The 20,692-nt window shown below is 51.1% G+C and overlaps 1 protein-coding gene across 1 annotated transcript in view; it reads right to left on the bottom strand.

Annotated features, from left to right (window-relative positions):
* Window positions 1-281: 281 nt before the first annotated feature.
* GFRA2 (GDNF family receptor alpha 2) overlaps window positions 282-20,692 on the bottom strand; it is a 74,604-nt gene continuing 54,193 nt past the window's right edge. The window contains exons 4-8 of the mRNA XM_019514502.1: window positions 9,119-9,228; window positions 8,605-8,745; window positions 6,092-6,267; window positions 2,123-2,176; window positions 282-1,352 (exon numbers count right to left, since the gene is read on the bottom strand). Coding sequence (XP_019370047.1) covers window positions 1,224-1,352; window positions 2,123-2,176; window positions 6,092-6,267; window positions 8,605-8,745; window positions 9,119-9,228 — 610 coding nt within the window. The 3' untranslated portion in view covers window positions 282-1,223. The remainder of the gene's footprint in view (window positions 1,353-2,122; window positions 2,177-6,091; window positions 6,268-8,604; window positions 8,746-9,118; window positions 9,229-20,692) is intronic.

Below are 20,692 nucleotides of genomic sequence, written 5' to 3'. Positions count from 1 at the left end.
GGAAATTAAAAAAGGAAAGAAAAAAAAGCCACACAGTATATGCATATGGTTATGTATATACATACATATATGTAGATATAGTTGGTCTCTATATACATACACTATATATGTATATATAAAAGAAAAGAAAAACAGAGAGTAACATCCGCGGGCTTCCCTCCATGGATGGTTTATTTCATCCGACCCAAGCCCAATGGGATAAAGAAAACGATCTCCGTTGATGTAACGAATCGGAGACGTCAGGACAACATTACAATGCCGGATTATTTCTTCCCTTTTGCTTTTAAAATGTTTGCCAACCGTGGAAAAGAAGAACAAATGACAAGATCGAAAGAGCATCCCCTCAGAACTGGCAAAAACAAATCCTCTTGATCTCCAGCCGCCTGCTTTGTGATCCAGCACTCACCCATCGAACCGGCGACGCGGCCTCTGAGCAGGGAGCAGGGGCCCCCATTGGAAACGGTGGCTCTTAGTCTTTCAGCATGGGCACCCCCGCTGCAGCCCCAAGCGGCTGCCCCATCTCACCGCGGTTCAGTTCGGGGGGAAACGTGTTACGACGCCAGCATGTGGATCTCCCAGGCTAAGGAGTGCCAGACTTCATCTAGGGCGGGCGGCAAACGCACAGAATTGTCAAGCAGCAAACTGGAACCAAAGGCCGTGGGGAAATGGGGAAATAAGGTCTCTCTCCACCTTCCTGTAAACTGCAGCTCCGATTTCCGAGTCCTTCTAGGAACTGTCCAGCTTTCCCTTCTCGACCAACCTCACTGAAGCTCTGGTAGATCACCAAAGGCTTTCCCTAGTTCCTTTCGCAGCTTCAGATCCCCCGTGTGTGTGTATGCGTGCGTGCGTGCGTGTGTGCGCATGGGTGGGGGTGTGCGTTCCTGTTGGTCGTGCGCCTTCGGGCTCTTGCTTTGGAAAGGAAAAACAAAACAAAACAACCCAAACACCTTAAAAAAAAAGGGAAAGAAAAGAATATGGCCAAAGTTTTCCCCACTGGGACATGCGTCCATCTGGTAGTCGGTGCTCCTGGGGCAGGGGCGATCTCTAGTCTTGCGCATTAAGAGTCTGGCACAAGATATGTCGTGTATTTAATTCCTCAAAAGCAGAAACCCTGGGAGAAAACAAGTTGAGAGAGAGTATTCTTGCAAGAGTTCGTGTGTGCGGGGGTGTGGGCAAGTGTCTGTGTCCTGTTGGCAATTCCATTTTGACCCCGTTCCTCTCCTTTATAAAGCCAGTTTCACGAGAAAGAAGGAGATAGTGGAGAGGATCACTCCAGCTGAGTGTCGGCTGCTGGACGCTTTCGGGTCCAGAAAAGTATTCGGGTCTGGCATGCTGTCTGTGGGCAGCTGTGTCTGTGGAGAGGGAAAAAACAGGGTGTTAATTCAGCGCACACCTCTGTGTGGCTGCATCAGGAGCGGGTCTTGCATTGGAAGGCTTTAGCTGCCATACCACAGCCTCCTCATAGGTATTAAAGACAGAAGGGGCCATTACATTAGCTAGCTTGACTCCCTGCGTAACACAAGCCAGAGCAGTTTGCTCTGCCACTCTTCCATCATGCCTAGTGACTCGGTCTGACTAAAAGCAAGGATGCGGTCTTCACCTGCCAACTTCAAGAGATGGAGAATCCACCACTAGCCTGGGCGATGTTTCAATGGTGAATTGTCATCACCGCTGAGAATTTGGGCTACTCAGTTGCAAGTCAGAGTTGACCTGAAAAATGGGGGTGGGAAACAATGGGACATTTCTTATCTTGCTGGGAAACTTCCCAGATAGTGACTTGTGACTCCAAGTTAGAAACAATCTCAAAAACTTCTTTTTTTTTTTTTTTTTTTTTTTTAATTTTTCAAAACTCATTTTTTCCCCTAAATTCTATGGAGCTATTATTTTTCCCTCCAAAATTCCTAAAAAGTCAGCCACGCTCCATGGTTGGTTGAAAGAAACTCTGGGAAAACATCCTGGGCATTTCCTCGGCTTGTCCACTGTTGTCTAGTGGTACGTCTCCCGCATTTCAGAGTTCAAGAAGCATCAGTCCCCTGGTGTAAGACACCCCTCCTGCTCACACCTCCATGCACCCGAGTCCGCTTCTTCCCTCTCCCCAAGATGCTCCTTGCTACTTACTCACCTCCGAGATGCAGATATTCTGCTCTTTGGACTTGTTTAGCTTCTGCCCATGTTCCTGCAAAGGACAGAGCAAAGGATAAGCTTAAGCGAGGAGGTCACATGTAGCCCGAAACTGGGCCAATAGCAAAATAACATGAACCCCATTTTAGAGATCTGGAAACTGAGGCAGAGTCCACTGACAACTTACCCAGGCTCACACGCTGAATTTGTGCCATTCAGAGAAACAGGACCCAGGAGCCCTGACTACCAGTGACAGACCACCCATGCTCCAGCCTTGAGAGCTTGCAACAGGTCAGAGACTAATGCCCATCCCAGACAACTGATTGCTCCTAACCAGAGTCAAACAGAGCATTGAGGGGAGAAGCCAGACAAATCCAGACCCAACTGCCCTCCCAACACATCCCTCGTCTTTCTGCTCCAGCGCCGGATTCTCAACAATGCGAATCACTCTTGCTAGCTGGTGGCAAAGGAAAGCACCAGGCCGTTCAGTCCTCGTGGCAGCCCCACTCATCCCCCAGGCACGGCGGCCCATCCGAGGCATGCAAAGCATGGCTCTGCAGGAGCTGAACTCCTGTAGCTTTCCGCTGTCCTTGCAGAGCCGGCTGGCAAGGGCGTTTGGAAACGTTCACATTCTGATCACAGACCCTGCAATTATCAGGCTCCCACATTTGCATGGGGCCTTGGAAGGCAGTTCAGAGCGCGTCTCGCGTCGAAACGTTAAGTCTCTCTCTGTGCTCCTTGCGCACCGGGGCTGTCAGAAAGGCTTTGCCGAGGCGAGAAGAAAGAAAACGGTCTCATCCTGGGCTGCTCAGCCTCTGCCGCGCTCCTGCCCCATGCAGGCGGCACAGCATAGACGAGACTAACTCTTCAAATACACCTTCAGCTTCTGCCAATTCCCACTGACAAAGTTCACACCACCCTTGTGCCGCCGGCCTGCAAGCTTCCAGCAGATGCACCCGACTACGACCTATGCTGCAGGAACAGCCACAGGCCCCCATGTCCCAGGATAACAAATGCTTTCAAACTCCTAGTAACAGGCCCTATAGAGCTGGCGGCACAAGCAGCGCATTTAAAACGCGAACGTTTAAAATTCAAATCCCAGCCCCAGCAAGACATCCAAATGGCACGAGGTGAATTCCACCCCGCAAGCCATCCATCTCAGGACAGGCGTAGTTGTTGCCAGGACAGGAAGGGACCTCAGGAGGTCATTTAGTCCAGCCACGCTATAACCCAACCGCTGCCTCTACTCCCATTTACACACAAAAATCTCTTAGCTCAAGTGAAGTGGTTCTTCGCCGTTAAGCTAACCGGCTCGTTACTGGGTGTGGGCTGAAGCTCAGACTCTGCTGGTGCTGGAGCTAGGGATGCAGAACGGACTCAGCTACGCGGTGCTGCTAAATGCAAACTGCGGGTGCAGTTTGGGTCTGTTTTGCAGTATAAGGGCTGTCGCTCCAGTGAGGGTAATGCAAGAGGAGCTCGCTCAAGTGAAGGTAACTCGAGCTAGCACTGCAGTGAAGACAAGCCTTCACAGGAAGGTTGGCTTGTGTCAGATGATGACTTTGATGAACCATCTTAGCTGACACGCCGTCCAGCGGGACTTTGTTGTATTTACCACTGTCGGCAGGTGCTGGAGCCACAGTTATCATGAGGTTAAACACGTTGCTCCCTGTGTGCTCCGAGTGCAAACTCAGGCTTCACCATGAAGGTTGACATGACTCCTGATGACTGTGCTCTCACATCACCTCGCTCTCCAGCAAAGCTAAGCCCCAAGTCAGCATCTACCAAGCAACAGGCACAACACTATATCTAGATAACGGGGCCTGAACTCGGTGACCCAGAGGCCCCTTTCAAACCCGTATGCCTGTGTTGCAGGCTGTGGGGATAGCAGCAAGAGCCCTGGAGAGGAGTTAAGATGCTGTGTCAGGCAAACTGTCTCTACAGATAGATGTAGTGGTGCCTCCATGCAGAAAGAGGCAAGAAACGACTACCGTGGAGCAGCACGGGCAAGTATAGGCAAGGGCACACTGGGGTTTGCAGCACCTGAGCTCAAAGGAAATCTCTTTAATTATAAGCACATGTGGCTTCCATGAACAAGTAATGGAAGGGCACTGCAGATGCCTGTGCTACAGCTAGGCTTCAAGCTTTTGGACCGCCCAGTGATGCACAGGTTCGGTTTCCTACGGGAACCTTTGCTGACGAGAGCAAGGGAGGGTGAGCTCAGCAAAGGAAGCATGCTTCGGAAGGGAGCAGGTAAAAATGAAGAACATGCCGCTAACAAGAGCCCCTCTCAGCCCTTCTACAATAGGCCTTTCAGCACTGGAGAAGGGTATAAAAGCACCTCTTGATGGGAATGGAGATGAAGCCATTAGGCTCTTTCTCTCTTCAACACCTTCCTTTCTTGCTTTTGCGACTCAAACAGTGAGCATAGAGGGATGGCCAGATGGGGATCTGTGCTGGCTGAGCAAGTAGCATGGTCTCACCGGGCTTTCCCGCCCATTCAGAGCCTCGGTGCCTGAAGAGGGACCACGTGCCTTCGCTCCACACCGCCTCGGACACAGGGACACGCATGGACGTGCACTTGGACGCTTGCATGGCACTCCCAAGATCGGCAATAACAGAGCTTCAACAAGCAAAGTAACCTTTTCTTTCCATTCCCTCACCCCAAATCACACACCTAAAGGAACAGAGCAAAACGGGAACCCAGAAGGCCAGATTTCCACTACCCCCACTTCTAATCCACAACCTGCATCCTGGCTCTGCATAAAGATGTCCCAGCTGAGCGCACAGTCACGCTCTCACTCACCCTGGCACACAGTCGAGTAACTCAACTCCAGGCAATTTGATCCCAGTATAATTCCAGTGGGCTCAAATCTGCTTTCACTTACAAGTAAAGCTGGAGCGGTGCTGTGGAAATCAGAGAAGCCGTGCCAGTATGAACACAAGAACCAGACCTGATGAGCTTACTGGTGCTATTCCTGATTTGCACTGCTGTCACCGAGAGAGGACTCAGGCCCCGCAGGTCAAAACCTGAAGTCTTTAACCCAGGGTCATATCCCGATCGCATCGACATGGGTGTAATTCAGGAGCAATACCAACGACAGTCATGGATTTGCAAGGACCAACCGAGTCCGATTCTGGAGCAGATCTTGAGTGGGGCCACTGGAGCGGGTGCAGCGGCACAGGCCAAATTGGCTGCTGACGCAGAGTGATGCCGCACGACTGAAGGCAACGGCGGCCACGTGGACTCATGAAAAACGCAACTCTTGGGTCAGGCCCACTTCAAGCAGAATCCACCTGGCCTATCACTACCTGGTCTATTCTCATTCATTGCTCCCACTAATTTTTCCCCGAGCAGCCACCAGAAAGGACCTCTGCGGAGGTCGTGCGGCTGCCTAAAATCAGCACCGGCCTCCTGGACACCGGTTCTCAGGCAAGGACCCCGACATGCACCCACGCCGCCCGCTCCCGTCTGTAACCAAGCAGCAAACGGAGGAGCAGCACGGACAACCACGTTACTCCCCCCAGCCTCTCTCGCCACTTCGGAGGAGGACGGACCCGCTGAGCACGTCTCTCCATAAAAGGGAGCCGAGGCACCCACAAAGGCAGCGTTGGGGCCCTGATGTGCTGCAACTCTAGCATGAAATTGAGCCGCTGATTGTCTCATGGAGTGGTAACTAGAAAACATAAGATGTAATTACTCAAGCACGCCAGATCTAATTAGAGGCTGCCCAAGGGTGACATTGCTGCCTTCACGTGGGCTCGCCGGCCTGAAGAAAGATGAGAGAGACCGACTTTGTTTCTGCCGAGTCACAGAAATGTCCTCCAACTGGGCTGCGGGTAGGAGAAGCCCAGCTCTCGAGGCCCCAAGGGCAGAGACCCTGGTTGAACTACTGGCCAGGTATGCCCGTGCCTGCGACTCTGCAGCTCAGATCCAGATCCCAGGTGGAGACGGAGTCAGACCAAGTCCTACCTGGATGGACGTGCAGGTGGTAATAACGCTCGTGTCGTAGAGGGTGTTGCTGTCGTTGACATCATCTGGCAAAATGGGGTTGTTTTCGGTCTTCGGGGGCGCGGTGACAGGGGGCGAAGGGTTCTTGGGGGAGAGGTTCACATCTGTGCCATTGCCAAAGGCCTGAATGGCGTTCCCTGGAAATAAGAGGAGACACGGGATTTTAGCAGGGGGGCAGAAATGGGTTCGCTGTTAGCTACTACCCAGGAAACTCGCTCAGCAAACCATCAACATAACCAGGTGGGCCTTCCCAGCGGGATTGCCAGCTCAAACACCTCCCCCCCGAGATAGCACTCGGCGCAAGAGGTGCCTGTGGGACCGTGCGCAGGACTCGCTTAGCTCTAGCTCGCTGCAGGAGGGCAAGTCCTCGAGTTTCGTTTGCACACATACCACTTGGAGATGCCTGCCCCAACAGAGAGAAACGGGAGACACTGGCCAGCAGGGAAAGTGGGTGGTGGGGGTGGGCATCGAGAACATGTGGGCAGGATATTGCTTTTCTTTCACACGCACTCCCTTTTTCCTGCTGCACTCTCTCACCCACACACTCTTTCCATCCTCCTTTTCTCCTCTTTTCTTACTATCCTCGGCTCTCCCTGCCCCCTTGCAATTCTGTGCTACACGCACACAGTCTGTCCGCTTCACGCAGGGTGCGCTTCGACACCTCTAATCAATCCCAGCTCTGCTGGGGACCCCAGCCCCAATGCAGGGGGGTCGAGGTGACTTCCTATCAAGAGCTCCTCTGTCTCCCTGAAAAGCTCCTGGATTCCTTTGGGCCTGCCACTCCTGGGCATGCAGCGAGTTTCAGCCGCTCTGCCATGCAGAAGATCGGGGATGGCAGGTCTTCTGCTCCCCCTTCTCAATCACACGCGTGTGCCTAGCCTGTTTTGAGGTGGCACTTTGGGGAGGTTCTTCCTGACCACACAGGCAGGACGGGGGGAAGCCGAGAGGGCACTGATCCCCCCCTGCTTTAGCGGCACAGGACCCACTCCAAACTGGGGCGCACTATCTCCAGCTCTGCTCCCTGCTGTAGTGCTGTCATGGAGAATATGGCATTTGTTGGTGGAAGTTGCATTCGGTTATGTCACCTGCAACGAGCCCGGTTTCCTCTCCAGCTCAGTCTGCAGCAGGAGCATCTGGGAGACACGGCGGCAACATTTAGGGAAAGGAGAGGAAGAGGGAGGAGAGCTATGGGGTGGAGTGACTGGGGGAAAAAAGCCCCCAAAAGCAGTCTCTGCTGCAGCCAGATGGAAAAGGCAGCCTTCCACTTCACCCTCCTCCATCCTTAAACCTTTCCCCTTCTTTCTTTCCTCCATCCTCTCCTTACCATCCTTCCCTACCTCCTTCAAGCTTCCCTCTCTCATTTTTTATCGCTTACAACCTAGAAGCAGCTGCACCTATTTGAGAGGGGGGTAACCTCTCCGGAGCCCCTCGGTCTGGAACAGCTCAGGGCAAAACAGCTCCAGCCCCAACAAGCGTCACAAATCTCGCGTTGGCCTTCATGCACTCGGCAGCTCCATTGTGCTTGGTCCCAGAGCTGCCAGGAAAGCTTATACGTAGATAAATACATGACTGCTTATGTAGGATGGCTCTTTTCTGAACCAGAGCCGCAAGCCCGGGCGCTGTCCCGCACTTCCTTTCCCCCGCCGTTTATTTTTCCAGGCACTGTGACTAACCAAATCCCCTCTCCTTCGTGGGAAGGGCAGGACCAAGTGGCAAGGGCAAAATATGCTGGGCCCACTGGCTCCTTGCTGAGCTCTCTCATTTCCATTATCCCTGAACCAGGCAGGATCGGCTTGACCGCTCGATGCGGAAGGGAAGCCGCTGCCCTCGAGGGAGCTTCACAGGCAAACTTCCCGATGATTAAACTGAATAATAACTAATTAAATGGATAAAACGATAATAAACAATGGAGAGAATGAAGCTCCTGGAGCCCAGTGCGCTAGGGCCTCTTTCATCAAGGGGACCTTGTCAATACCAATCTGCAAGGTTGTACGATTTCCCCCCGCGCCACACAGCATACTAATGACTGCACACCCGTGTGGAAGTAGAAGAGGAGGACGGATGGATGCCCCCACGTGTGCTTCATGTTTGGAGGCAGGTGAAGTGCTGACAGGGGCCCGGGACCGGTCCAGAGCAGCAAGGAGGTTGCCCACACCGCCTGTACCCATCGCACCAGTGCCTAGGCAGCATCCCTGGGGCTCTAAGCCCAGAGCTTCTCTTGCTGGGTGAGGCTGGGACCAGCGGAAGTGACGAGGCTTGTCCTTCACGGGGTCTCCCGGGGGACGATGCAGGTATGAAATAGCAGTGCTCCCTCATTGACAGCGCTCCAGCTCCGCTCCTTAAACTGCCGGGAGATGTGGTGACTACAGCACGCTGCCAGACGCCCCCCTCCCCAGAGCCAGCGGGGTTTCAGCCTGCCTTGAGCCCCTTGCAGCCCTGCCTTCCTATGATGCTATGCATGCAGGGGGGCTTACGGAGGCAGGGGTTTTCCGTGAAGTCTCTCAGGAACTTCTCGCACTCCTCCTCCAAGTTGCCGCTCCCTTTGCAGGAACACCAGGGCGACACCGTGATGCTGCTGGTGCTCGAGTCGATGTAATTGGGCGTCATGTCGAATCCTGCCAGGAGGAAGGAAGGTGAAAGGGAGTCAAGAACAGGACGGCAACACCCAAGCAGCAGAAGCCTCCCTCCAACCACTACTTGCTGGGCTCCGGTGCGCACGGAGCGAGAGCGATGGGCAGGCCTTACTGCTCAGCTGTGCTCCCAGGCTCTGCAGGGAGGTGGCAGAGATATGCCCCGTGTCTCAGCTAAATTCCCACGCGTACATGGCCTTTACTCTCAACTACACCACCATCCAGTATATCTCCAGCAGAAAGGGGCTGTACGGGTAACCGTGATGCAGATCCCTACCCTTTCCCCAGCCACCATCACGCTCCATGCAACAGCCCCCCTCCCACACCCAAACCCAAAGGACAAAGCGAACGGACTTACCAATCATCCCTGCATAGGAGCCCAGACAGGCCTGGTAATTATCGCCAGGGCAGCTGGTTAGGGACTGGAAAGAGACTTGACAATTTGTGTGAAAATCCGCCAGTCTTGACCTGGTGACAGAACACAAAGGGGAAAACTGCGCTGTCACTGGGTCTGATTTTTTTCTTCCCCCGCCCCCACTTAAGAAATGGTAAATTCAGTGAGAAAAGGGAGGCTGGACAGGGGAAGGAAAGAAGAGTTAAAAGGTCGTGATGGTGATGACAGGGCAGCTGCAGTCTAGATTTCATGACCTCATTCTGTCATTGCTTGAGTGGGATTTGGACCATCGCTCACACCCAGGGCAGGAGATGTTCTCAAGAGCAGCCTCCCACTTTTGGACCTGCTAACTTCAGTGGAAAGCACTGGCATGTAGTGGAGGTGGGTTTCTACAGGATCAGGGTCAGAAGCAATACCTGACCCTGACATTAGCTCTGCACTGCAGACATCCCCTTGGGATGCAGAGGAAGCCCCAAAGACTGGCGAAAACAAGGGAGTTCCCAGCTCTCTTTGCACCCTCCTGCTGCGTTGAGGAGGGCAGCCTGGACATGTTCTCTCTACAGCGTGGCAGATTTCCAGAGGAGCAGAGAGAACAGCTGAAGCATGCCCATACCCCAGCACAGGCTAGCATCTCGCAGGGTGATGCCCCAACGCTTTGTCACCTTCAGAGCCTCCTCACTGGAGCACCGCTCTCCTAACAAGACTTTTTTTCCCTAATATCCACCCTTGCTGCAACCGCAGACCCGCTCCGCCATCTGCCACCATGGAGGACTGTCCATCTTCTGCAGGTATGGCTACAGGGAGCCCTGGGACATCCCTCCCTCTTCAAACACTGCCTGACTTAGAGTCAATCTCACATCTCCATTTGGCTGCACTACTATTGGCATCACTGCCTGACTATAAAATTTCACTGCCTGGTTTTATCTGAACCCTGAAATGTTAAAGCACAGCACAATTAACAGGCCCGAGGTGGGCCGGCTTTGCAACGTACCAGGAAAAGAGGGAAACCTGGTGTTGCAGGGGTCCCAGGGTAGAGCACAGGGCTGAGCCCATTTGCCACTAGACCCTGTCCTGCCTTTCACCCGTGGCCCCGCGCACCAGCTTGGCACTGCAGAGCGGTGGGGAGAGAGGAAGGGCGCAGAGCCAGCCGGGAGAAAAGGGAAGGGCAGCAATGGTGTTGAAAATATGAAATCCAGTACATAAACTCAAGCCTCCACCAGCAGAGTTAAAACAGTATTTGGTTTTGCAAGACAGAGAGCACTGAACTGTGACTTAACCAGACTGGGAAACTATCAGTGCAGTGTAGCCAGTTCCCTAACCCCCCTCTTTCTTTCCCACTGCAGACGAGACCTTGGCTTTCAGAGGAGCATCTCTCCTGAACTCTTTAGAAGAAAGAGCTGTTGGCTTCCTTGCTAATTAAATGTCATCATCCTACAACGGGGTATTGAATGATTCGATAGCACCTGCCTAGAGCCATCCGAATTGATCAAAATAAAGGGTGGAAGTTGTGTTATGTTTTAAACAGGAATGATTAGATTCCAGAGGGGTTTGATCAAATTAAATGGAGAGACAAACAAAGCGGTGGCTGAGCAAAGTGGAAGGACCTGCAGTGTTTATACAGTGCCTTTCACCACGACGGCCCTTGGAGTGCAGCAGGGGGACGAGTGACAGGCCCAAGGGAAGTGCAGCTGCCTCTGGGGCAGATGCACGACGTTCGTATGCAGCCAGCAGGGCACCATCGTTCGAGGCAAAGGGCAGGCAATAAGAAAGGGAGGTAAGTGGGAGAGGGGTGTAGCCTGCCCCACCCTGCGCTCAGCAGGTGGTCACCATGGGGTGGTTGCCAAGGATGGAGAAGTGTGGCACTCCACTGAAAAAGCAGCTCGCAGAGAGTTTAAGGAGCCCATCTCCTCTGTACGATGTACCGCAGGCTTGTTCTGCTACTTCCCAAGCCCTTGGTTGTCTATGTTATGCTCACATTTGCACATCTACCCAATAGCATCGGGGCGAATTATTCTCCTTTCCCCCTCTGGCTGGCTTTCTGACCCCTCACCGCCTACTGCCAGGCACGTTTCCAGGGCAAGGTCAGCCTCTTCATCTGGCTTATTAATACATTCCTCACAAGAAGACTCGACTCGGGGGCACTAGCATGCTCTAAATGATTCGCAATACTAAATAACAACACTGCAAAGAAATGCACCATTTAATTCACTGATAAATTTGGGTCAGAGATATCCAGGACAGCTGCTTCTGCTCTGCACCGAGAAGAGCAGTCTTGTGGTTAAGGCAACAGACTTTTGTGTTAACTCTGAATAGGGACCCACACAGGCCATTAGCATGGGGAAAAGAAGGGCTTTTATCTCTCCATACCTCACTTACTGATCCCCAACATGAGGATAACCACCCTTCCTTTTTCCTGATCTCAGTACCTTTGCACTGTAAGATCCTCAGGGCAAAGACTTGCTCTCCCCAGATGAGACAGCCCAATTAGTCCTGAACTCAGCTGAGTGCTCCCCATGTTGCTCTTTGTATATGGCCTGGATCCAATCTGCCGCTTCCCATCAGCACTTTTCCCTGTAGGAACGAAGCCAGGTGGCTTCTTGTGCCCCAGACTCTCTTGGTTTTCAAGGTCTGCGACAAGCCAGGGAACTGGCTGCAGTTTCGGGTCTGCGAGAAGGAAAGCCCTGCCTTCAGCCGGAGGGTTAACACTACCACTGCTACTGCCAGATCATGAACTATGGAGCTGCTAATGCTAAAAGGTCCCAGAGGGAACCCGGATTTGCCAACCTGGCCTTGTAAAGGGAAACGAAGACATCTTTCTCCTCCCCTGGATAAAATGTTCTCTCTCTGAAGCGAGACAGGGCAAATATAACGGGCTCCCTTGATTCATTACCAGCCTGGAAACGAACAGTGAGGTATGATGCAGCTCTCCAGAATTAATGACTTTGGATATCGCCTTCTCCAGGATGCCTCACCCCTGCTAGTCTTAAAGCTCCCAGGCAGATGAGGCTCTACTACAGGGTACCAGTGCTCAGGCAGGAGCTTCAAAACACATCAGGCCTGATTCTTGCTTAGGCAAAGGCTCTTTCTGCGTCAGCCTGGAAGGACGTCAATGAATAAACGGGCTTCTCAGAGCAGCCTCTTTGCAGGGTGCCCTGCCTGGCTGGTCCTGTCCCCAGCCCCTGGGTGTCAGGGATTCACTCTCCTACAGCCATTTTCTCTCGTGCCAGCCGGCCAAGCAAAGGCAGCAGGATTCAAGCACTGAGACGTACCCTACCTAATGCGGGACCGTTTCAGCCGTCTCCTGCCTTCGACTTACAATAGATTGAGCAATATTCATCACCTTTGGCTCCACCAAGCTGGAGCGTCTCCCTGCAGTGCAAGAGGAACACAAAGGGAAAGCATCCTAAGACCAGCTCTTTAAGGGCAAAGGGGAAAATGGCAGGGCAGCAGACAGCAGAGGACAGACAACAGGGGCAAGAGAAAGGGGAGACTGCTCTGGCCGCCAACTCCCCAGCTTTCCTTTCCTGACTTAGTCTCCAGATAGGCAGCCCAGCTGTGTGAGGGGAGCAGGTGTGGCTGTACTGGCGGTCACCCTGCGTTAGGAAGATGCTGACATTGATGCACGGTGCCGGGGGCTGAAGTTCAGTCCTTTCCCTCCCACGGAAATGCCAAATGCAAAAACAAATCCAAATGTCCTGGCTCCCAAACGGACACGCCCAGCTGCCCATATCATCAGCCTTCTCAGAGGAGGAAGTCGACCTACAGCCAGCTCCAGGGCCAGCCATTCGAGTTTAGTACCACTTCCTATGTCCGCACCAACCTAACCTGAGAGTGCCCCATGCCTCTTTAGCAGCGGACACTAGGGTATCCCAGCAGGAAAAGGCACCTGCGCGCAGCGGGCTGCACAAAGCCGGGATGGATTCCAGGGGCTCGGTCCTGCTAAGTGCTCGCCTTTATCCAGGAAAGCACTTTGGCAAACGCTGGACTTGAAGCACATGCACAGTCCTGCTGAGGTCAGTGTCTGCTTTTAAAACCAGGCCTATCCTGAAGTGCTTTCCGACCCTGGGTTTGCAGTACTCAGCACTTGAGTCCTTTAACATTACACATTCACTGAGGAGTCAAACAAGGCTCTTAGCTGGGTTTTAACCCCAGCCACCATACCATCCCCCATTTACCCGGGCCTGTAAGCAATTTCAGCCTGGCTTACAGCTCATGCATAGGATTGCAAACGCCCAGCAGCGGGTGCAGAAATCATAACAACACGGGGACATGGGTGTAGCTTTGCTGGCCCCAGCCTAAACTGACCTGCATGCTCAGACCCAGATGTCAATTAGGTAGGCTAGCTCCTCTCCATGAACATAGCCTAACGCAGCAAGGAAGCCCCTAGCTCAGTCCCTAGAAGAACATGCGGCATCCCTTTTTATGTGCTTGTCAGCCATACAAATCCTGCTCAGCTTTTGCTTGTGCCACGCTGCTGTAGGGTAACGGGTAGATGCATCGCCTGCGCAGCTGAATGGTGAATTTCTCCATTTCTGCACCCATTCTACTTCCAGAAAGTAATTTACACAGAGACAGTTCTTCCATCTCCCCAAGAAGATGCAAGAAAGCTCAGGACACAACCTGCCTTCGGGGAATGTTTCTTCCTGATCCACATTCATGCCCCAAAGCACGGGGTTTCCTATTCCTAATTGCATCCGTGCTCTAGACAGGGTCCGTGGCACAGGAATACAAGCGAGTCGCTCCTGTTGGAAGTAACGTGGGATGCTCAGACTAACACGTGCAGGCTGCTCATAGAAACACTGATGAGCTCTTTCTGCTGAGAAGGGCAGAGGCTGAAAAGGCAGCAGCTAAGTTGTGTACCATCGGCACGGACAGCCGTGCATACAGGGCCCCGGGGGAGGACAGAACGCCAGCTCCTATCACTCTGCTGTGGCCGGGTCCCCTCATCACACATCCACCCATCACAGCGCCGCTGAAGACACTCCTTGGAGCCAGCCGCGTCAGCTCTGGGTGTGAAAGCCGCAGATGCCTCCCATAGAGGTGGGGTATGGGAAGGAGACAGAGCAGTTGTGCAAACCGCTGCCGGGCCCTGGGGGTTGCTCAGCCATTACTTCTGACTCATGCTGCCCACCTGGAGCATCAGTCCTGCTCACAGCCGCTACTGAACAAGACAAACCGGGGGGTCTGGGAGAGGGACCGGGACTCAGAAAACATGGACTGTACCCACAGCTCTGTCACTAACCTACTAGGTGACGCTAGGCAAGGCGTGTCACCTTTCTGTGCTTTAACCTGTTACTGCCCTAGATGCAGCGGGGATTGCAAGCCAAATTTGCTAATACAGGACTCCAAAATTTGGGGCTGGGTACCAGTCAGACAGCAGGTTTGAGGTCAAAACAGAGAGGATGAAAGAGAAATTGAGAACCAAACCGGTGCCGCTATTGGAGCTGCGCAAAGCCTGAACCTAGAGCCTACAAGATGGTGCCCATGTGCAATCCTATACCTCCCTCCCCAAACCCCTGGAATCCCTTTAATGTACCAGCATCTTAGTCTCCAGACTATATCACCAAAAGCAGGAAGAAAGGTACCCCATTTGCAGTAATGGTTTTCCTCGGACTGGAATAGCAGCAGATGTTAGTGCCTAATGGGAAGACTAGGATCTGACCTTTGGAGTCCGGGATCCTGGTTTAAGGGCCTGATCCTACTCTCATTGAAGTTAGCCATGGGGTTAGAAGTGGCATTTAAATGTCCCCGTGGCCTCGAGCCAACTTGCAGGCCATGTGGGTGGGGGCATAGATGCTTTCCAGGCACAGATGCTTTCCGAACATCCTTGTCAAGGTAGGCACTCCAGTTCCCAAGTGCCTCCCATTCCCACTCCCAGGAGACGAATCAAGTTTCTGATGGCACTTCCCTCTCCCAGGATTTGAGAGAAAGTCATGTCAACTCTCTTAAAGAACTGTGGCAAGTTCATCACCGAGCGTGCTGGAAATTTGTCACATTGCTCCCCGGGGCTTTGCTGCTGGCTTGTAGCAGCCTCTAAGGCAAATGTTATTCTTTTCATAATACATGACAAGCCAGCTGGTAATCTTTCCGTGATATCCAAGCCAGATGTCACTCTTTCTGTTATATACAATGAGTTTGCAGCCATTGGATGAGATGCTAACTGCCAGGAATAAACCTTACTGGAACCGGCCCACAGCTTCTCAGATTTCTGCCTTTAAGTGCCTTGGTAAAAAGAGACGGGGCCAAGTCTATCTTAGCAAAAAGGCAAAAGCCTGTGCCAAACTGCTGCTCACAGCTCCAGGCAGCAGGTGTGCCTGTCCAGTTCTTGCCTAGAAATTGGAGACCTGCTTTGGATACAGCTTCCCTGGCAGCTGAGCTCAAATCAAATAAGAGAGAAGGAAAGATGGGGGAAATGAGAGAGAAAAAGAGAAAGAATGCAACAGCACAACTTGGCCATTGAGTTATTTTCCTGAAACTGCTCCAAGGAGAAAAGAATGAAAAAGGCTTAAAATATAGCCCAACCCAAGAGCTGGCTTTCAATGTTAAAAATCTCTGATTTGTTTCCTTTTGATGAATTCATCTAGGAAATGTGCTTGCCTTCAGGATGAAAGGGCCGGGATGCAATGCAATTTAGCCTGGGCTTCCTGGAGATGGTTCCCTTGCAGCCTTTAAACGAGAACAGGCAGAAGGCGGGTGGGTTTGACTGTGCCTGGCTATTAGGAGAGCTCAAGTCACTGGCACCCGTTAGGGGAGGTGAGTAGAGCCATGGTTTTGAAGAAGGAACCAGTGATTCCCAATTTCAACGCCCAACTTGGGACACCTGAAGGGGGCCTGATTTTCCAAAGTGAAGGGGAGAGCACACGCTGTAGAAGTCAGGCTCTTAAGACATCTCCAGTCAGGCACTCCTCCTAGCATGTCAGTGGGGCAGTCAACCGCTTGCTAACAGAAGCCAAAAGGAATCAAAACTCGTGGAAAAGGTGATATCATGTATTAAACCAGCTAAAAAAGCCAGACACCCACACTCCAGGCCTAAGAGAAGAGAATCCTCCTAACTGCTCTTTCGACAGCCGATGACTCCCACTGAATGGAGGCGAGTGCCTAATTGGGTGCTAATTATTGCTAATGTGTCTGAAAAGGCCCCAGCCTGGCAGGGGCAATAACTCAAAGACCTCGCTGCTCAGACGAAGCAAGCAATGTCGCAGGCTTGAATATTTCATACAGAAAATATCCCAAATGCAGAGATCACTCAAGGCACATTTTCACAGGCAATCTCCAGGGGCTGAGAAAAAAATGGCCTTAAGAGACAGCAGTATCTGAGCACTGGCTCTAAAACACCTCCCTCCGCAGCACCGTACTTGTTCATGCAGCTGGAACATGATGCAACATTTGACGATGGCCACAACAGCCCAAAGATGTCGGGCAGCCACCAGTCATTTGCAGAAAGAGGGCACAGCCCCAGTCCCTACCCTACAGCTTCCACACCTACCATGCACAGTTATGAAGACACTCGCTAGAAGGCTTGGCCAAAGTTTGCAGGTGCCTCGTGCAGAAAAATCCCTCTGGCCATAAAGAGCCTTTTATCTTGCAATTAAAAGAGAAGCCACTGGCCGGGTGATGCAGTTCTGCCAGGAAGCCATGGTAAAAAAGGGGACAGAAAAAGGGGGAAAACTATATGCAGTTTTTAAAGTTCAAGATGCTATCTGAATTTCATGCAGGAAAGCCTGTGAGAAAGAAGAGTTGGTTTCATAGTTTCTAGTATCTAGGGTTATCTGTGAGAACTGCATTTGAGTAGCTGGAGTAAGTGGAAAAACAGAGAGAAATTCCACATTTGTAGGTGTTCCCTCCGGCAAAGCGAGCAAATATTTCAATGGGAAAAGTGATATGGAAAATTCACGTATTCCAGGAAGTGATTGGGCCAAAGTTTAAAGACCGAACTTAACGCTAAGGTGTGAAATATAAGGACATTCGTCCTACTTTAAAGGCAAACTTCAACTCAATGCTAGCTATGGCTCCATGCCACAGCTTTTACAATAACCATATACACACAGGCCATTTCACCAAATCTTTCCCATCATCATGGAAGCTGACAAAGACTAGAAGGCACGGAGAGAGAAAGAAAAAAAGATAGGAGGATCCCCCCCCCCCCCTTAAATTACAGGGCACACAGCTAAGCTTAGGAGCAGCAAATAGCCGTGTCGCTTATAATAAACTTATTTTTGGACGAACCATCTGAATGCATCAGAAAGTCGACAGACGGGTAATACATATGGGGAAGGATGGAAAAGGCCTAGTACGTCTCGTCTTTAAATCCGGAAAGGTATCCAGGTATTTCTAAGGGTGTTCCATTTTGATTCATCATGGATAAGTGCACTTGAAAGATTTTTTTTTTTAAAAATCCTCTCGCCTATGTTCCAAACCTATTATTACTTGGTAAGAGAAGGAAAGAATTAAACGCACGCATCATTTGACTTTAATTGAGGGAATGTTCTATTTCATTGAACTGCTAACTAAGCTGAACAAGAGATTGTGTTTACATAAGCAAACCCTGAGTCAGTATAGACTTGCTGTCACATTAAGTCAATACTTATGAAGGCTCTCTATTTAATTATTCAGTGCGAATTGACTTATTATTGTGTTAAGAGTGTGGTTAGCCTTAAGCAAGGTAGCCACTGGGTTGAAAGATTTCTTTCAACTTGCTTTGAATGCTGATACGGTTTCAGCCGAAGAATCCGGGTCTCCCCTCATCTTCCTCATCCCTTCAGACTAGTGCAGCCACTTTTCTCCTGGAAAGAAGTCAGATCGCGGTGGGAGGAAAATGCAAGGCACCTGACATTTGGCCTAAGTGCTCATCTCTACTCCTTCTCTCCATTAGAAGACAACAGGCCCACCGTGCTTAGCGCAGAAGGCAGGGACAGGATTGGGCATTTTTAAGGCACGTTTAGGTAAATCACCCACTCTTAGCTAGAAATATATTCCCTGGTCAAGCCTAATAGCTTACAGTAAAGTTCTTCGCTCCTCTCTCAAAAGTGGCTAGAGCTGGCCCCCTCTCAGACGCAGTATTGGGTCATATGGAGCTCAGCTCCGGTCAGGCCTGAGATTCCTCTGACCAGTTATTGAATCTCTGCCTCACCAATTCAGATGCAGCCTCAAGTGAAACACTACTATCTGAGAGCTGGGAAGATGGGTCTTGGCCATTTTGTACCTCTTGTGCAGAGGGTTTTCCTTTCCAGTGCCACTTTTGCCACATGCGCAAATAAAAATGGAATTTGGGCACCATCCGAACTGAATTCCTAATAAATGGCAGTCATGGGAAGTCACTAGTGAATTAACTAGTTACAAAGTTAAAGAAATGGCTAACTTTTAACTTTAACTAGCTACATTTTTCAGCCGTCAACTTAACTTGAACTAGTTAGAAAAAAAAAAGGTTAACTTGAACTTTTTTTTTTTTTAAAGTACAAAGTTAAAAGTCTTTTAAAAATTCCAATCCGGCTTTCCCAGAGTTTTGCCTGACACAGCCACTCTCTAGGACTTACGTGGAATGATATTGCTTTACTGAAACTCTAGGACTTCTTGTTCGAGAGACAGAGAGCAGCATGCCTTCCTATGAGATGCGGTCTCTTAAGAACTACCAGTCCCAGAGCTCCTTAGTTCATGCTGGCATTTTCTAAGCATTTGCAAAAAAGTCACCAGGGCAGCCAGCTGGCTGCAGGAGAGGAAACAAGCACAAGCAGAGACGTTGATCCCAGTAAGAGTGGGAGCACGAAGTGAGGGTGAAGCAGATGATGACTTTTTAAATTTTAATGAAGATCAGAACCAGCAGCCCAGGGCCCAAGAAGCTGAGCATTACTTCTCATCTGTGAGAAACTTATCCGAGATGTCACCTACTGTGAAAAACCATTCATCCGTTATAACACAAGCATTCCCTCATCTGCCCACGTAGAGTGACTGTTCAGTAGTGAGGGCTTAGTTTTGCAAGACAGAAGAGGAAAATGGTCAGATGTTGATCTGGAAATGCAGCATTTGCTTAAGTTCAAGACGTATGTTTAACTAGTTTCTGCTAGGCAACGGAGCATTCTTCTTCTCATTTAAACTGATTTTCTCATTTCAGTCTAATTTTGATTTTCAGACACTTTCATTATTTCTAATTCAGATGCGTTTCAGACCCTTTGGTTACCTTTTGAGCAATAAAAATTGTAACAGAAGCAGTTGTGTGACCTGGAAGCATAATGTAAGAGAAGTCAGGAACTCCCTTCTGCTGAGCTACGGGATGCCCAGAGGCCTCTCTGAAAACTATGGATTACAAACAGTGACCCAGTAAAACCCATCCTCTGCTTGTCCAAACTGTGCCTTAGCATGAAATGTGCCCAAAAGGTGTCCCTCAGGAGGACTGGGTCCCATATAAAGGTATTCTAGTGTCCATCAAACCCAAAGGGAATTCCATGGATATATATGTTTATTCTCCTTTCTGGGCAAGTATCTGCCAACTAAATGTCAAATAAGCCTCTTTCATTACATGGGTCAGTGAGTAAACAGAGCTGCCCCTGTGCTGTTAATCATAGAAATGAGGGTGGAAGGGACCTCAGGAGGACACATCTAGTCCAACCCCCTGCTCAAGGCAGGACCAGCCCCAACTACATCATCCCACCCAAGGCTTTGTCAAGCCAAGTCTTAAAAACCTCCAAGGAGGGAGACTCCAACACCTCCTACCATACATAGGGGGGTAAAAAGAAGGTACCGGGTAACGTGGGGCCTCTGCAGGACACGCTTGGAAATCTGGTGGTCTCACCAGATGACAAAGCTGACCTATTTAACAATTTCTTTGCCCCCATTTTTCTGAGTAGGAACCAGGTCACCCGTCCCCCCCCACCAGGATCCCCAATGGTCCCAGGGGAGGCGCACCCAGGCCCAGGGTCAGCAAGGACCAGGTCAGGGAACTTCTGGGACTGGACCTGTCCAAATCAGCAGGTCCGGACGATCTCCACCCCAGAGTGCTGAGGGAATTAGCTATGGTCATTACAGGACCCCTGGCATGGGTTTACGAGCACTTGTGGTGCTCTGGTGTGGTGCCAGAGGACTGGAAGATGGTTCCCATCTTCAAAAAGGGGAGGAAGAAGGACTCAGGAAATTATAGGCCTTACCTCGGTCCTGGGGAAGCTCTTTGAGAAAATTATCCAGGTGCACATCTACAGGGGACCGGCAGGGGGGATCATGCTTAGGGGCAACCAACACAGGTTCATTCGAGGCAGGTCCTGCGAGACCAACCCGGTGGCCTTCTACGACCAGGTCACAAAAGTCTTGGATGCAGGTGTTGCGGTGGACATAGTCTTCCTGGACTTTAGGAAGGCCTTCGACACGGTCTCTCACCCCATTCTCGTTAAGAAATTAGGAGATTGTGGTGTCAACACCCACACAGTCAAATGGGTTGCTAATTGGCTGGAGGGCCGCACCCAGACAGCAGTGGTGGACAGGTCATTTTCGACCTGAAGGGGTGCGGGCAGCGGGTCCCCCAGGGCTCGGTCCTCGGGCCTGCACTGCTCA

Source organism: Gavialis gangeticus, unplaced genomic scaffold, assembly GCF_001723915.1.
Source record: "Gavialis gangeticus isolate Ggan-Ray unplaced genomic scaffold, GavGan_comp1, whole genome shotgun sequence".
Classification (NCBI taxonomy): domain Eukaryota; kingdom Metazoa; phylum Chordata; order Crocodylia; family Gavialidae; genus Gavialis; species Gavialis gangeticus.
Note: the sequence above shows the minus strand (reverse complement) of the source record. Positions and strands in the feature narration are given on the sequence as shown.